Below are 18,168 nucleotides of genomic sequence, written 5' to 3'. Positions count from 1 at the left end.
ACTTCTTACACATTAGGGCCCCTAAATTGCCAGGGCAGTATAACTACGCCACAAGTGACCCCATTTTGGAAAGAAGACACCCCAAGGTATTCCGTGAGGGGCACGGCAAGTTCCTAGAATTTTTTGTCACAAGTTAGCGGAAAATGATGATTTTTCTTTTTTCCTTACAAAGTCTCATATTCCACTAACTTGCGACAAAAAATAAAAAATTCTAGGAACTCGCCATGCCCCTCACGGAATACCTTGGGGTGTCTTCTTTCCAAAATGGGGTCACTTGTGGGGTAGTTATACTGCCCTGGCAATTTAGGGGCCCAAATGTGTGAGAAGAACTTTGCAATCAAAATGTGTAAAAAATGCCCTGCAAAATCCGAAAGGTGCACTTTGGAATATGTGCCCCTTTGCCCACCTTGGCAGCAAAAAAGTGCGACACATCTGGTATCGCCGTACTCAGGAGAAGTTGGGGAATGTGTTTTGGGGTGTCATTTTACATATACCCATGCTGGGTGAGAAAAATATCTTGGTCAAATGCCAACTTTGTATAAAAAAAATGGGAAAAGTTGTCTTTTGCCAAGATATTTCTCTCACCCAGCATGGGTATATGTAAAATGACACCCCAAAACACATTCCCCAACTTCTCCTGAGTACGGCGATACCAGATGTGTGACACTTTTTTGATGCCAAGGTGGGCAAAGGGGCACATATTCCAAAGTGCACCTTTCGGATTTCACCGGTCATTTTTTTTTACAGATTTTGATTGCAAAGTTCTTCTCACACATTTGGGCCCCTAAATTGCCAGGGCAGTATAACTACGCCACAAGTGACCCCATTTTGGAAAGAAGACACCCCAAGGTATTCCGTGAGGGGCATGGCGAGTTCCTAGAATTTTTTATTTTTTGTCGCAAGTTAGTGGAATATGAGACTTTGTAAGGAAAAAAGAGAAAAAAAAAATCATCATTTTCCGCTAACTTGTGACAAAAAATAAAAAATTCTAGGAACTCGCCATGCCCCTCACGGAATACCTTGGGGTGTCTTCTTTCCAAAATGGGGTCACTTGTGGCGTAGTTATACTGCCCTGGCAATTTAGGGGCCCAAATGTGTGAGAAGTACCTTGCAATCAAAATCTGTAAAAAATGGCCTGCAAAATCCGAAAGGTGCACTTTGGAATATGTGCCCCTTTGCCCACCTTGGCAGCAAAAAAGTGTGACACATCTGGTATCGCCGTACTCAGGAGAAGTTGGGGAATGTGTTTTGGGGTGTCATTTTACATATACCCATGCTGGGTGAGAGAAATATCTTGCCAAAAGACAACTTTTCCAATTTTTTTATACAAAGTTGGCATTTGACCAAGATATTTTTCTCACCCAGCATGGGTATATGTAAAATGACACCCCAAAACACATTGCCCAGCTTCTCCTGAGTACGGCGATACCAGATGTGTGACACTTTTTTGCTGCCAAGGTGGGCAAAGGGGCACATATTCCAAAGTGCACCTTTTGGATTTCACACATTTTGATTGCAAAGTTCTTCTCACACATTTGGGCCCCTAAATTGCCAGGGCAGTATAACTACCCCACAAGTGACCCCATTTTGGAAAGAAGACACCCCAAGGTATTCCGTGAGGGGCATGGCGAGTTCCTAGAATTTTTTATTTTTTGTCGCAAGTTAGTGGAATATGAGACTTTGTAAGAAAAAAAATAAAATAAAAAATCATCATCATTTTCCGCTAACTTGTGACAAAAAATAAAAAGTTCTATGAACTCACTATGCCCATCAGCGAATACCTTAGGGTGTCTACTTTCCGAAATGGGGTCATTTGTGGGGGTTTTCTACTGTCTGGGCATTGTAGAACCTCAGGAATCATGACAGGTGCTCAGAAAGTCAGAGCTGTTTCAAAAAGCGGAAATTCACATTTTTGTACCATAGTTTGTAAATGCTATAACTTTTACCCAAACCATTTTTTTTTTGCCCAAAATTTTTTTTTTATCAAAGACATGTAGAACAATAAATTTGGCGAAAAATTTATATATGGATGTCGTTTTTTTTGCAAAATTTTACAGCTGAAAGTGAAAAATGTAATTTTTTTGCAAAAAAATCGTTACATTTTGATTAATAACAAAAAAAGTAAAAATGTCAGCAGCAATAAAATACCACCAAATGAAAGCTCCATTAGTGAGAAGAAAAGGAGGTAAAATTCATTTGGGTGGTAAGTTGCATGACCGAGCGATAAACGGTGAAAGGAGTGTAGTGCCGAAGTGTAAAAAGTGCTCTGGTCATGAAGGGGGTTTCACCTAGCGGGGCTGAAGTGGTTAATAATGGCATATTTTGAGCACTGAAATTGGAAAAAGCAATTGGCCTTATGAATACGTGCACGCCTCTGATGTGTTTGGAATTGTCTGCAATATGCAACTATTGGCAGCTGTATATTTATGCCACTAACCTGTGCCTTTTTTTGTTACCTTTGATAAATGAGGCTAAAAGTTCATTTACAGCTTAGGCTGCATTGGGGGAGAACAGAGAAAACAGAAATGCAGAGTCCGTCACATGATGGAATATAATGAAATCCATCCGACTCATGTCATGTGACCTGGCATTTTACTGGAGAAAATAGTGTGGCATACTGCGCCATTTTGTACTGTAGTTTTGATGGAATCTGCACTGGAGCCTTAATCGTAGATTCCATCAAATATACGTTACAAAATGGTGCAACAAGCCCCAGTATTTTCTCTAGTAAATTGCCTGGTCGCAAGACAGGAATCTGATTGATATGAACAGCTTTACCATTAAAATGACAATCAATATAGCCATAAAGGCTATGGCCACCTCCAGGGGGTGCTTTTACTCATTTTGGGCTAAAAATCTTATTTTTATTGTTTTTTTTTTATTAAAGGGGTGTGTTTAATAGTGAGTGTGAGTGTTTAATAGTGACAACCAGGATGTAATTGATGGGGTTCTGACACCCACCACTGAGCAATTATTTGAAAAGGCTGTGGTGCTCACTGAATACTATTGTAGTCTATGGGATTCTGACACGCTTCCTGAGAAGCTGTGCCTCATGCAAGGCTTTTCAGGCAGTTAGCTATGACAGGCCTAGGAAGTTTCCCAAAGCCCCAGGCTGTAATGGCACCCGATCAGAGCCCCATAATTCTACCATGGCGAGTCCAATCGCAAGGCAGAAGGAGCCCTTAAGAATGTAGAGTAACTGAAGGAAACCCTAGTGAATAGAAACATGCAGATCAGAATTGAACCCAGGATAAGGTAATAGCACCCAAGCCATGTCATTCATCAAAAGCCAAAAAAGTATAATGGCAAACAAAAGATTGCTCCCCGTTCTACCTTGTCATTAGCAACAGGCAAAGTGGTTTCTACTTCTTCAAACAACCAAGAGTCTCCTGAAGACGGAACACGACCATTTACATCAGGGATCTGAGGGGACTGCCTCAATGGCATCCCTGAAAAGGAGTAATAGAGGTCATCGCTGAAAGGCACTGACTGCTGAAAGATAGAAGGTGGCTGTGGAGGGGACTGGAACCTCTGCCTCTTCAGATCATATTGATCAATTCCCTCATCACTTCTCCTCCTGGATGAAAAAGAAAAAGAAAAGAATAAATAAATATAAAAATGCAACTTTCTCCTCTATCGCAGCTTAAACCACCACCAGATGACGAGTATACAAAGGTGAGCCTACAACAGAGATAATATCATGGGTACCATGAATGTGAAGGGCACCACTTATATAGGCAATACAAGTTCAAGTGAGGAAGCAAACTGTTGGAGGCGCTTACCATAATAGTGATTCAATGTGCAGAAATTGTCTAAGTAAAAATGGTAATCTGGGCAAAAAAGAACCCAAATTCACTGTGCACATCTTGACACTGAACATATGAGAAGTTTGACTACAATGTTATGTTTATATCAGCTCTATATTCCCCAAGTATAACTCCAATTCAGTTTTTCTATCTAAATCTTAAAAGGGGTTACTCAGTAAATTATATTCATGACCTATCTCCAAGACAGGTCAACAATATCAGATTGTCAGGGTCCGACACCCAGAACCCCTGCTGATCAGGTATTAGAAGAGGCCTACGCTCCATGAGTACCTCGGCCATGTGATGTCGCCGTACATCGGTCACCTGGCTTAGGCGCAGCTCAGCTACATTGAAGTGAATAGGACTGATCTGCAATACAAAGCACAGCCGCTATACGAGGATCGGAAAGCTGCTGGGAGTCCACAGCGCTCACCAGAGCGCCAGTGAACATGGAGGCTCCTTAAAGGGGTTGTCTCACTTCAGCAAATAGCATTTATTATGTAGAGGAAGTTAATACAAGACACTTACTAATGTATTGTCATTATCCATATTGCCTCCTTTGCTAGCTGGATTAGTTTTCCCATCACATTATACACTGCTCATTTCCATGGTTACGGTGGTGATGGTGATGCAATCCATCAGTGGTGGTCGTGCATGCATACTATAGGAAAAAGTGCTGGCCTCTCTGGTGGCTGGGACCATGGGAGCGCACATAGGCTAGTCCTTTTTCCTATAGTGTGAAAGCACAGCCATCACTAATGGATTGCAGGGAGGTCGTAACCATGGAAACGAGCAGTGTATAATGTAATAGGAAAACGAATCCAGCCAGCAAAGGAGGCAATATGGACAATCACAATACATTAGCAAGTGGCTTGTATTAACTTCCTCTACATAATAAATGCTTTTTGCTGAAGTGAGACAACACTTTAAAAGCAGCTGATCAGTGGATCTGAGGATAGGTCATCATTATATTTACCAGGATAAACCCTTTAAGTCAGTGTTCCTCAACTCCAGTCCTCAGGGCCCACCTACCGGTCATGTTTTTAGGGTTTCCTTAGTATTGAGCAGGTGATCTAATTAGTGTCAAAACCTTAGGCCTTACCACAGGTGTTCATTCTGTGGGATATTCTCAAATCCTGACTGGTAGGTGGGCCCTGAGGACTGGAGTTGGGGAACTCTGCTTTAAGTGCCGTCCTGCAATCTAATCTTCCACATGCTGGATCATTAATAGGAGGAAGCAAGTGGGGAGAAGCCACAACCATAATCAAATCATTTTGGGGATGAGAGACTAACCATAACCCAAGACCACACAAGTTGTGCAGATGGAAAGGACTTCACCTTTAGATTCTAATTACAACACATTTAAAACAGAAGGAAAATGACTGTTATACACTGCTAATGACATGGAAGATGTATAGGACCGTCTGCTACATATCTTTAGGATTATGAAGTAGGCAGCAAATCTTATAAAGCATTTATGTTACAACAGGAAAGCTATTAAAACATTTTAAGAACCAGCTAAACTTTCCTGGCATCACTGTTAGTTCACACACTGGCCCTTAACCCCTTAAGGACACAGCCTTATTTCACCTTAAGGACCAGGCCATTTTTTGCAATCTGACCAGTGTCACTTTAAGTGCTGATAACTTTAAAACGCTTTGACTTATCGTATATTGTAGGCATATTGTACTTCATGACACTGGTAAAATGGAGTAAAAAGTAATAATTTTTATTTATAAAAAGATACCAAATTTGCCAAAAATTTTGAAAAATTTGCAAATTTCCACGTTTCAATTTCTCTACTTCCATAATACATAGTAATACCTACACAAATAGTTATTACTTTACATTCCCCATATGTCTACTTTATGTTAGGATCATTTTGGGAATGACATTTTATTTTTGGGTGACCTTACAAGGCTTAGAAGTTTAGAAGTAAAACTAGAAATTTCTCAGAAATTTTCAAAAACCAACTTTTTAAGGACCAGTTCAAGTCTGAAGTCACTTTGTGAGGCTTACATAATAGAAACCACCCAAAAATGACGCCATTCTATAAACTATACCCCTCAAGGTATTAAAAACTGAGTTTACAAATGTCGTTAACCCTTTAGGTGTTCCACAAGAATTAATGGAAAATAGATACAATTTCAAAATTTAACTTTTTGGGCAGATTTTCCATTTTAATATTTCTTTTCCAGTTACAAAGCAAGGGTTTACAGCCAAATAAAACTTAATATTTATAGCCCTGATTCTGTAGTTTACAGAAACACCCCATATGTGGTCGTAAACTGCTGTACGGGCACACGGCAGGGCGCAGAAGGAAAGGAATGCCATACGGTTTTTGGAAGGCAGATTTTGCTGGACTGGTTTTTTTGACACCATGTCCCATTTGAAGCCCCCCTGATGCACCCCTAGAGTAGAAACTCCAAAAAAGTGACCACATTTTTGAAACTACGGGATAGGGTGGAAGTTTTGTTTGTACTAGTTTAGGGTACATATGATTTTTGGTTGCTCTATATTACACTTTGTGAGGCAAGGTAACAAGAAATAGCTGTTTTGGCACTTTTTTTTTGTTATTTACAACATTCATCTGACAGGTTAGATCGTGTGGTATTTTTATAGAGCAGGTTGTCACTGATGCAGCGATACCTAATATGTATACCATTTTTTCTATTTATGTAAGTTTTACACAATGATTTCATTTTTGAAACCAAAAAAAAAAAGAAAACATGTTTTAGTGTCTCCATAGTCTGAGAGCCATAGTTTTTGGGCGATTATCTTGGGTGGGGTATGATTTTTGCGGGATGAGATGAAGGTTTGATTGGCACTATTTTGGTTTGCATATGACTTTTTGATCGCTTGCTATTACACTTTTTGTGATGTAAGGTGACAAAAAATGGTTTATTTAGCAGAGTTTTTATTTTTTACGGTGTTCATCTGAGGGGTTGGGTAATGTGATATTTTTATAGAGCCAGTCGATACAGACGCGGCAATACCAAATATGTATACTTTTTCTTTATTTATGTAAGTTTTACACAATAACAGCTTTTTTTAAACAAAAAAAATGATGTTTTAGTGTCTCCATATTCTGAGCCATAGTTTTTTAATTTTTTGGGCAATTGTCTCAGGTAGGGGCTCATTTTTTGCGGGATAAGGTGTCAGATTGGTACTATTTTGGTGGGAAAACTCCATTTTGATCGCTTGCTGTTGTACTTTTTGTGATGTAAGGTGACCAAAAAATGGTTTATTTAGCACAGTTTTTATTTTTTATGTTGTTCATCTGAAGGGTTAGGTCATGTGATATGTTTATAGAGCCAGTCAATACGCACGCGGCGATACCCAATATGTCTATCCCCCCCCCCCCCTATTTTTTACCAATTTTTTTTTAACTTTTTTTTGGGAAAATTTTACTTGAAACTTAATTTTGGGGGGGGGGGGGGGACAAAATTTTTTCAACTTATTTTACACTTTTCATTTCATTTGCAGACGAATTCAATAAGTATTATGCATTTTTGTACTTCCTGCCTTTTATGCAAATTAACATAAAAAGTCATATCTTACTTGTGCGACCAGAGAAGAGTAATTTTTTCAAGCTCTGACTCATCTCAGGTTAATTTGCATATGTATCAAATCAGTTTTTTTGCACAATAAAAGCACACAGAGCTATGGGGACTGGATATTGCGGATGTGCTATTGGTCATCTAGCAACCCATGTCCTCAGCTCTATACCCAAAATCCAGGTGACAGGTTCCCTTTAAGCGTGTATCAGAGAGGCAGATCGTCTGCCAGATCATCGCTAACTATATCATTATCGATGATCTGGCAGTTTAATACTGCCACTAATTACACGAAGAATAGGGAATCCCAATCTTAACAGGTTTAAAATTCATTGTTTGCAAGTGGCAGATCGTGGTGTCTAATCGCCATCAGCTGCAGGCAATGATTCAGTTTGGGGACGAGCGATGGATCCTCCCCATACCGAAGAGGAGATTGCTGTAAATATTGATGGAGATTTATGTAAATATAGCAGTGGTCTCCTCTGCTACCGAGCAGGTGATTGCCGGGAAGGAACGCTTCCCTCCCGACAATTGCCTGTGTGATCCATCCGTCTAAGGCCCCTTACAGACGAGCGAGAGTCACGCTCTGGATTCGCAGCGTGAGTATGCAACAGCTCCCATCCTAACCTCCCAGCACTGACAGGGTCGCATAGCATTATATTTATTTATGATGCTATGTAACCCTTACAGCTCTGGAATGTACTGGATAACACTGACAGCATGCTGCTAGTGTTATCCAGTACATTCCAGAACTGTAAGGGTTAGGATCCATTCACACGTCCGCAAAACACGGACACCGGCAATGTGCGTTCCACATTTTGCGGACCGCACATCGCCAGCACTATAATAGAAAATGCCTTTTCTTGTCCACAGTTGCGGACAAGAATAGAACATGTTTTTTTTTTTTTGTTTTTTTTTTTTAAGAACAGAATTGTGGATCCAGAAGTGCGGATCTGGAAATGCGGATCTGGAAATGCGGATGCAGACAGCACATAGCATCCGTTCCGGCCCCACTGAAAATGAATGGGTCCGCAAAATCCAGAACGGATCCGGAAAAATTGCGGACGTGTGAATGGTATGCTATGCGACCCAGTCAGTGCTGGGAGGTCAGGATGGGTGCTCTCGCTGACACATGCTGCTAGTCCAAAGCGTGGAACTCGCTATACATAAATAGGCAAAAATCTGCTTATTAACGTATGCAAAAGGACTACCGAGTTCTCCACGTTCACTGGAGCACAAATATAGTGTATAAACTACCTCGAAAGGATCTCATCACAAATGCACTATGCCGTTGTAGAACATTTTTTTATTTGACCACATCAGATACAACTGTGACCGTCTGTATAAGGCAGGGGTGGGGAACCTTTTTGCTGCAGAGGGCCAGTTGGATATGTGAAACATTGTTCCGGAGCCATACAAAATTCTCAACTTAAAAATTTGATGGCTATATTGGGTCAAACATATAAGTGACTTAGGGGTAAGTTACAGAAATTGCACTTCAATAATAAAAAAAAAATCTAGAGCGCTGTATTTCTGCAGCACAAAATGGCGCCTGCACTATATATATATTACATAGAGTACAGGCGCTATTCCTAGCCTCAGATCAGCCCCCATCAGACCCACCCCCCAGCCTCAGATCAAACCCCCAATAGGCCCCCGAGCCTCAGATCAGCCCCAATCAGACCTCAGATCTGCCACTATCAGATTCACCTACCCTCCCTGGTCTTCTTCCTGCAGCGCTGTACTGTGACCTGACAGCACACAACATCAGGTCATAGTGCGCATCTACGTGCACTACGTCCTGACACTGTACATGTCAGGACACAGCGTGGGGCCGGAAGAAGACCAGGGAAGGGGAGTACAGCTAGCAATGTGCTGTTCTCACCTTCCATTGCCTCCTGCATGCTAATGACCGCTTCCATAATTGAAGCGGTCATTTGCATTTTCACAATATGTTCTGGCAGGGGCCACATGAAATGAACCAGAGGTTCCCCACCCCTGGTATAAGGTAAGCTGTATATCATAGATGTGGTATGAACAGAGGCTAAGAAAGCCAGGCTAGTTCAGCTGAAGAGAAGATAAAAAATACAATCTTCTACTGTTACCTGATGCAAGAATATTTTTTTTTCTAAAAGCTATTTTGATTTAACAAGCAGCTGTAACAGCCCCATGGAGATCCCGATGTGCCTCACAACTGCATACTCCGAGGACACTCATCATCCAGGTGGTACACATGAGACACTCTACATGCGGCTTGTTTAGAGTGAAACATGCACTAAAGCCAGGACCACAAGTAATACTTAAAAATAAAACTAAGAATCAAAAAATTAAGCATAGCCTACTGGAAAAAGTACTACATGCAGAAGATACATTTTTAACTACTTATGGACTACTGAACATTAACAACACCTGCAGAGATGTTCTAAAACTTCCAGCAGAGTCTGCATGGAAATTGTGAAGCTGCATGAGAGGGGAGCTAGTCAGAGACAGACGGACTTCCAGTGGTTTATAAGAGCCATGAATATTGTTCAAGAAGTGACAATGCCACTTACTGCTGCAACTACTAAGGCTACTTTCACACAGCGTTTTTACTGGATCCGGCAGGGTTCATCAAAAACGCTTCTGTTACTGATAATACAACCGTCTGCATCAGTTATGAACGGATCCGGTTGTATTATCTGTAACATTGCCAAGACGGATCCGTCATGAACTCCATTGAAAGTCAGTGGGGGACGGATCAGCTTTCTATTGTGTCAGAGAAAACTGATCCGTCCCCATTGACTTGCATTGGGGGTCATGACGGATCCATCTTGCTCCGCATGTCAGAACGGAAAGAAAACCGCAGCATGCTCTTTGATATAGGAACGCAAGCAAACGGAATCGAATGCATTTTGGAGCGCTCCGTTCTGTTCAGTTACATTTTGTCCCTACTGACAATGAATGGGGACACAAAGGAAGCGTTTTTCTCCGGTATTAAGACCCTATGATGGAGCCTAAGGCTCCATTCACACGTCCGTAAGTGTTTTGCAGATCCGCAAAACACGGGACACCTGCAATGTGGGATTCGCAATTTGCGGACCACACATCACAGACACTATAATAGAAAATGCCTTTTCTGGTCCGCAATTGCGGACAAGAACAGGATGTTCTATTTTTTTTTAGGAACGGAATTGCGGATCCCGAAAAAACGGATACCGAAAAATATGCGGATTCACATCCGTTCCAGTCCCATTGAAAGTGAATAGGTCCGCAAATTGCGGAATGAATGCGGACCCAAATTGCGGACGTGTAAATGGGCCCTAAGTCTTAGTAGGTCAGTCAGACCTTAGTAGGTCTGGTCAGCGCAGCAGCCTTTGTAAGAAGGCTGCATATCCCCTGTAACTGGGGTTAATACTTTAGTCCCAGATACAGGGAAAATCAATTATAAAAATACATTAATGTAATGTAAAAAGGGAGCTTACAAGGGAAACAATGTATCCAAAATGTAAACAAATACAAAATAAATAACAAAAAAATAATTAAGTATACAAAAAATATAATAAAGAAAGCTTCCACTTAGGGTACTTTGACATTTGCATCAGAGGATTCTGGCAATCCGGACGGCATTTGTCAGACGCATCCGGATTCGGATCCGACAAATGCATTGAAATACCAGATCAATCTCTCCGGTGTCATCAAAAAAACTGATCCGGTATTTATTTATTTCACCGATTTAAAAGGTCTGCGCATGCGCGGACCGGAAGAACGGATCCGTCTATGCGGCAATTTTAATGCCGGATCCGGTATTCCGGCAAGTGTTCAGGATTTTTGGCCGGAGATAAAAATGCAGCATGCTGCAGTATTTTCTCCAGCCAAAAAACGTAAGAGGGACTGAACTGACGCATCCTGAACAGATTGCTCTCCATTCAGAATGCAATAGGATAAAACTGATCAGTTCTTTTCCGGTATTGAGACCCTAGGACGGAACTCAGTACCGGAAAAGAAAAACGCTAGTGGGAAAGTACCCCAAAACAAACTACAGCTATTGCCCTGCCCCCTGATGACCCAAAACTATACATCCCCTGTGTAAAAACGAAAGTAACGGAAAGGGAACACAACAAAATACGTAGCTGAACCCGGACATATCCCCTGTTTCACCTAGGCAGCCCCTCTCATATTTCATGCTCCGAAGGGCTTTTTCATTAGATCCAGTGACGTCACCGGCACTAATAGGTGGGCTTTAGCGCTGCCCTAGCCTGTAAAACAGCCTAGAGCAGCAGTAAAGCCCACCCATTAGTGCTGGTGACGTCACCAGGAACACTACTGGGTGGAATGTAAACAAAACAGCACAGGGCAAGGGAGGGCATCGGAGCATGAGATGCTACATGGCGACGTGTTGCAAACCAATAAAGTGTGCAGCTACACCGTGACACGTGTCAAGCGATTTCATGACTGTAAAAAGTTGTTTTTGCAATGATAGACATTGGTGTCACAGTACGTTACAGGTCACAGTGCGACACCACTGACTATCATTACAAAAATGTCGGGCGACACATGTTGCTGTGTAGCCCTAGCCTTAGAGACCACACTGTGGCAACACCCAGAGGAATGCCCACTGACAGGGTCTATATCAGCGGGCTGGTATTTTATATTTTATGCTGCATCTGCAAATATGCGCAGGGTCATTTTCCATTTTCATTTTGGTCTTGTTGGTGATTTTTGGATACGTAATAGAGGTCTACAGTTAAGAGACTATATAGGGAAACATTAGCAGCAAGTGCTGTGACCTGAAAGATGATAATTCCAATGATAACCTGCACAAGCTCCACCAGTTTGAAAGGCATCATGGAGGCATCTATTCTTATGAACACCTGAATTATAGAGTGATTTAGGGATGGCGTCATCCTGCGCCTATGGTCGCATTCTCCTTTGGGAGCCGTCTGCATTTATGTTACATATCAGCAGGTCACCATCTGTGTTATATTGGAATGGCATACAGACAGGACAACTGATGGACCTACGTGGTCAGGCAGATGTCTCACTACCTGGATGACACAGTACAAAAATGGAAGACAAACAGGTGACAATTGACCGTACTCACTTCCTGTTCTGGAACTGGGAAGGTGAGGATCCCGGACTGACTAAGGGGGTGCGATTCCCATAAGACCATGGCTGCGAGGGCATCGTCAGGACATTCCCACTCATCAGCATCCTAGAGAGGCTAAAGAGATCACGTTATGAAATATTTCACAGTCAACGTACACAGACAACATATATAACGGACGCTCCCTTGTTACCAGTCAGCTGACGGAAAAAGAGAAAACTCTTATGTGGATTAAAGGGTTGGACATGAAGACGACCCCTGTCTAAATGCCCCATTAGGACATTTGGAAGAGGGTCCCAGCTCAGGACCGCTTCTATGGGGGCGATCTGTCCGAGTAATTCTATTTAGGAGATTACTGGGAGCTGCCTCTTAAAGGGCCTGTCCACCCTTGCAACTATCTAAATTAAGAATTAAACAACTTTAGAAACAGACTTAAAGGGATGGTCTAACTTCAGCAAGTGACATTTATTATGTAGAGAAAGTTAAAGGGGTTGTCCATGTTCAGAGCTGAACCCGGACATACCCATAATTTCACCCAGGCAGCCCCCCTGATGTTAGCATTAGAGCAGTTCATGCTCCGATGCGCTCCCTTGCCCTGCGCTGGATCGCTCAGGGCAAGGGCTCTTTTATTTAGAATAACACACTGCCGGGCGGAGGCTTCCGCCCAGCAGTGTGTTCGGTGACGCCACCGTCTCTGATGGGCAGGCTTTAGAGCTGCTCTAGGCCGTTTTACAGGCTACAGCCCGCCCATCGGTGCCGGTGACGTCACTGCGCTCACTGCTGGGCGTAAGCCTCCGCCTGGCAGCCCTATGGAGAGCCCACTACGTCACCGGAACTTAAGAAAATGCCTTTGCCCTGCTCTGATGCTCAAGTCGGGGGGGCTGCCTGGGTGAAAATGGAGATAAGTCCGGGTCCAGCTCTAAACCTGGACGACCCCTTTAATACAAGGCTCTTACTAATGTATAGTTATTGTCCATATTGCCTCCTTTGCTGGCTGAATTCATGTTTCCATCACATTATACCCTGCTCGTTTCCATGGTTTACGACCACCATGCAATCCAGCAGTGGTGGTCGTGCTTGTACACTATAAGAAAAAGGACTAGCCAGGACCCAGTCAGTGCACAGAGGCTGGCACTTTTTCCTATAGTATGCAAGCACAACTACCTCTGATGGATTACAGGGTGGTCGTAACCATGGAAACAAGCAGTGTATAATGTGATGGAAAAATGAATCCAGCCAGTAAAGGAGGCAATATGGACAATCACAATATATTAGTAAGTGCCTTGTATTAACTTTCTCTGCATAATAAATGTCGTTTGCTTAAAGGGAACCTGTCACCGGGATTTTGTGTATAGAGCTGAGGACATGGGTTGCTAGATGGCCGCTAGCACATCTGCAATACCCAGTCCCCATAGCCACGTGTGCTTTTATTGTGTAAAAAACCCGATGATACATATGCAAATTAACCTGAGATGAGTCCTGTCCTTGACTTTTCTGACGTACAGGACTCATCTCAGTCTAATTTGCATATGTATCAAATCGGGTTTTTTTACACAATAAAAGCACACAGAGCTATGGGGACTGGATATTGTGGATGTGCTAGCAGCCATCTAGCAACCCATGTCCTCAGCTCTATACACAAAATCCCGGTGACAGGTTCCCTTTAAGTAAGACAACCCTTTAAAGGGGTTGTCAGATTTCAAGAGGTAATGGGATAACTCAGGGGATCAACCTGTAATAAAGAACAGATGATTGACAGATCCCATGCTGTTGCTCCAGTTCTGATGGCAGGGCTCTTATCATGGCTGCTGCAGTGACATCATGTGACTGCTGCAGCCAATCACTGGCCTCTTCAGTGCACCTCGCTAGTGATGATGTGATGTCACTGCAGCATCCAGGAAGACAGAACCCAGTTATCCGAACCAGAGAGGCGGCGTATCACAGGTCTATTCCCTAAATTGTAGGTTTTCCTCTTAAAACTGGACAACTGCTCTAAATAAAAGTCTGAGATCGTTTTGTGCCGATACCCAACCTGCGGCCCTCCAGTTGTTGCAGAACCACAACTCCCAGCATGCCCAGGCAGCCTACAGCAGGAATGCCCAACCCGCGGCCCTGCAGCCATTTCAAAACTACATCTCCCAGCATGCCGGGACAGGCTTCACCTATCAGGGCATGCTGGGAGTTGTAGTTTTGAAAGAGCTGGAGGGCCGCAGGTGGGGCATCCCAGGTTTTGTGTATACAGCTCCTATGTAGGCCTATGTGTCTTCATGTGCAGCCTGATCCTTCTGTCCGCTACTGCACGTGATTACGGGATCAGACCACACAGGGCAGGTTTGATCGGAGTAGTTATAGAGACACAGAGGTCAAGAAACACTTCTGTCGTCTACTACAGCCATAGTAGAGGCAGAGAAATGGATGCAAATTTGACCACCGCTCTGTCCATGCATTGAGGTCAGTGATTGGCTGCAGCAGTCACATGACCATACATCATACAGTCCTTCCTAGATATGGAGAAGACTGTCAGGGACCCCCCAAACACTGGTCCTGCGGGGGATATCACTGGTGACTAGTGTCCTATACATCCCTTCTGTCAGATTTTTCCATTCCGTGACCTGGGAAAGCTGGGTGATCATCGCTTTAGCAGCCATATTAGTTATTACCCAACTTTCCAATTTGATGGACTCACAAACGGACCTAAAATGCTAATTATTCACAGTTTTTCTCCTAAATGACAGCAGCAGGAGCACAGATAACAATGGGCGCCCTCGGCTCCAGCCCAGGCAGGGTGCTTCCATTTGATGCACAGACCCAATGAGTCCTATGGGTGCCAAGTTAGAGGACTGGTCACCCCTCAGGAGGGGGCCCCACCCAGTCCTAATATGTGAGAATGGGTGCCCCCTGTAGAACCACACAGCCCGGTCTCCCCCACCACAGCGCCCCCTGCCCCCCCGGCGGACTCACTTGGCATTTTTCTGGTAGGTGAGGTGGGCGTGCAGCAGCTCGGGGGGCACAGCCAGCGGCACTGTGCTGAGGAGCTCCCCGGTGTGACGCTGTATGGAGGGGTGCGGACTGCGGCCCACACTGGGGGAGTTAGGGAACATGCTCCTCCCGGCTGGGGCCGCACATTAGTCTGGGGGCCCCGGGGAGAAGCGATAAACACCAAGCGGCCGCTAATACTAGGACTTTCTACACCAGCACCGGAGGAAATGGCGGCCACCAGGAAGAGAGAGATGGGGGCGGTCTGTCAGGGAGGAGCGCGGCGGCATGGTAACCAAGACATATCACGTGGTACTGCCCCCTGCTGCCCGAGCGTGCGCAGCGCCGCCTGGTCCTGCAGCATGTTACTTTTTGGATCCCCTCAATTCACCATGATTTTTTTATTTATTTCATGGTCACATCGCAAGAGCCATGGCTTTGTATTTTTCTGTGGACAGAGCGGTTTAGGCTACTTTCACACTCGCGTTTTGACTTTCAGGGCTGTGGAGTTGGTAGGACTCCTCTGTATTTAATATGCGGATGTATTTTATACATTCCTTGAAGGAAAGAAAGGCAACGTACATGTCATTACCACAGAACTACTGGCCAGGAGGCCAACGGTCTTCTAAGCAAACGCCAAACACAATGAAAACAACAAAGTTTTATTTATTTATTGTATCCCGTGGCCGGATAGTAGCGGCAGAAACCTCAGGAGCAGGGACCTCACCAGTTCACAAATGGTGCTGCTGCCTTCTCCTTTGGCCTCATGCACACGAGCGTTGTGTGCATCCGCGTCCGCTCCGTCATTTTTCACAGTTTAGCGGAGGTCCCATTCATTTCTATGGAGCTGTGAAAAAAAACTGATAGTCCTCCGTTTTTTCTCCGCGTCCGTGATTCCAGTCCGTCAAAAAAATATAACCTGTCCTATTCTTGTCAGTGGAAAACGGAGGACGGACCCATTCAAGTCAATCGGTCCGTCAAAAAAAAAAATGGATGCATAACTGGTATGTCATCCGTGTCCGCGTCCGTGTCCATTTTGGTCAAGACCTTGGTGCAATAAAATTACACTTTTCATTAACCTTCCTTCCCCCCCCCCCCCCCCCCCCCGTCAGACAAAAAAAAAGGAAGACACAAGAAAAAAACTGCTGAAGCAAAATCGGACATGGACCACTGAAGCCAAATCACTGACAGTGAAAAAACACTGTCGTGCGCATGAGGCCTTTGTGCGCTGATCTTCTGCTGAAGATGGAGCAGTGGGAGGATCCAGGAAGGGGCATTTATTTTAAAACATGATTTCCCTAGTAGAATCCCATAGTCATGTTTAAAGTTTAGGCTAATAATCTGAGTTTACAAGTTTTTATAGTCTTAGGCTACTTTCACACTAGCGTTCGGCTGTCCGCTTGTGAGCTCCGTTTGAAGGCTCTCACAAGCGGCCCCGAACGCATCCGTCCTGCCCTAATGCATTCTGAGTGGACGCGGATCCGCTCAGAATGAATCAGTCTGGCAGCGTTTGGCCTCCGCTCCGCTCAGCAGGCGGACACCTGAACGCTACTTGCAGCGTTCGGGATTCCGCCTGGCCGTGCGGAGGCAAACTGATCCGTCCAGACTTACAATGTAAGTCAATGGGGACGGATCCGTTTGAAGTTGACACAATATGAAAGGTCCTCTTTAACAAGCAGCCGACTGTGGTGAAGGACAATCGGCTGCTCCTCGGATAGTGTAACTGTTCCTTAAGAAGTTTGTAAACTGTCTTGCGCCTTTTGCATGCAAATTTACTAATATTTTAGTAGGCAAATTCGGGGCATGTAAGCCTCACCCCGAGAACACCCTAAACCCACTTGTGACTGCCCACTGATGGGCAGGGCTTACATAAGCCCCAGCTATTTTCATCCTGAGACAGTCCAAATTTCAGGACTGTTGGCGACTATGAACATGTACCCTTTTCAGTCAGCACTGTTGGCTTGGGTTACCGTTGTACCTTGTTGCGGTGATCACTCTACCACACGTTATGTGACTGCAACGTGTAAAATTACTGACGAGTACGTCAGTAACGGATACCTTATTTTGTGTCTATTACGTGTTGTTATACCTCTCTGCATTTTGGTGCGCCATTTAACATGCATTCTTATTGATACACCATGTTTGGCACCAGCAGCGGTGCCACAAAACAAGGTATTGCACTAAGGTGGCTGAAACGCAGTGTGTGCTCTGCCCCTGGACATAGCTATCTAATACTGCAAAATGGTGCAGGTCGTCTGCGGCGGTGTATCACCATCACCGTTGTGTGCATCCGCGTCCGCTCCGTCATTTGGACATAGCTATCTAATACTGCAAAATGGTGCAGGTCGTCTGCGGTGGTGTATCACCATCACCGTTGTGTGCATCCGCGTCCGCTCCGTCATTTTTCACAGTTTAGTGGAGGTCCCATTCATTTCTATGGAGCTGTGAAAAAAAACTGATTCTGGGGTCATATACCTTGGGCACGCAGGTGAGCTGCACTAGGGACAATGGTAAATGAACCTTACATTGTGGGAAGCACTTTGGTGGCAGTGAAAGAGTTAGCTAGCAGCCTGCCATACGCAGCACTGTTTGAGCTATGTCATTGGATCAGCATCGCATATTGCGTCCTCACACAAGCTACATGTCCAGGTGCGAATAAATAGTAGTGCCCTGCGGTAGAGGAACAAAGGAGATAGAGAAATGGATGTGACTGAGATGCTGCAGTTCCTGCAAATAGTTAGCTTGC

The 18,168-nt window shown here is 44.1% G+C and overlaps 1 protein-coding gene across 2 annotated transcripts in view; it reads right to left on the bottom strand.

The window, feature by feature from the left end:
* Positions 1–15,676, bottom strand: part of TENT2 (terminal nucleotidyltransferase 2) — a 59,642-nt gene extending 43,966 nt beyond the window's left edge. For both annotated transcript variants that reach the window (XM_044276121.1, XM_044276122.1), the window contains exons 1-3: positions 15,408–15,676; positions 12,444–12,563; positions 3,334–3,577 (exon numbers count right to left, since the gene is read on the bottom strand). In XM_044276121.1, coding sequence (XP_044132056.1) covers positions 3,334–3,577; positions 12,444–12,563; positions 15,408–15,547 — 504 coding nt within the window. In that variant the 5' untranslated portion in view covers positions 15,548–15,676. The remainder of the gene's footprint in view (positions 1–3,333; positions 3,578–12,443; positions 12,564–15,407) is intronic.
* Positions 15,677–18,168: the final 2,492 nt, after the last annotated feature.

This window comes from Bufo gargarizans, chromosome 1 (genome assembly GCF_014858855.1).
Source record: "Bufo gargarizans isolate SCDJY-AF-19 chromosome 1, ASM1485885v1, whole genome shotgun sequence".
Taxonomy (NCBI): Eukaryota; Metazoa; Chordata; class Amphibia; order Anura; family Bufonidae; genus Bufo; species Bufo gargarizans.
This window is presented reverse-complemented; position numbering and strand designations above follow the sequence as displayed.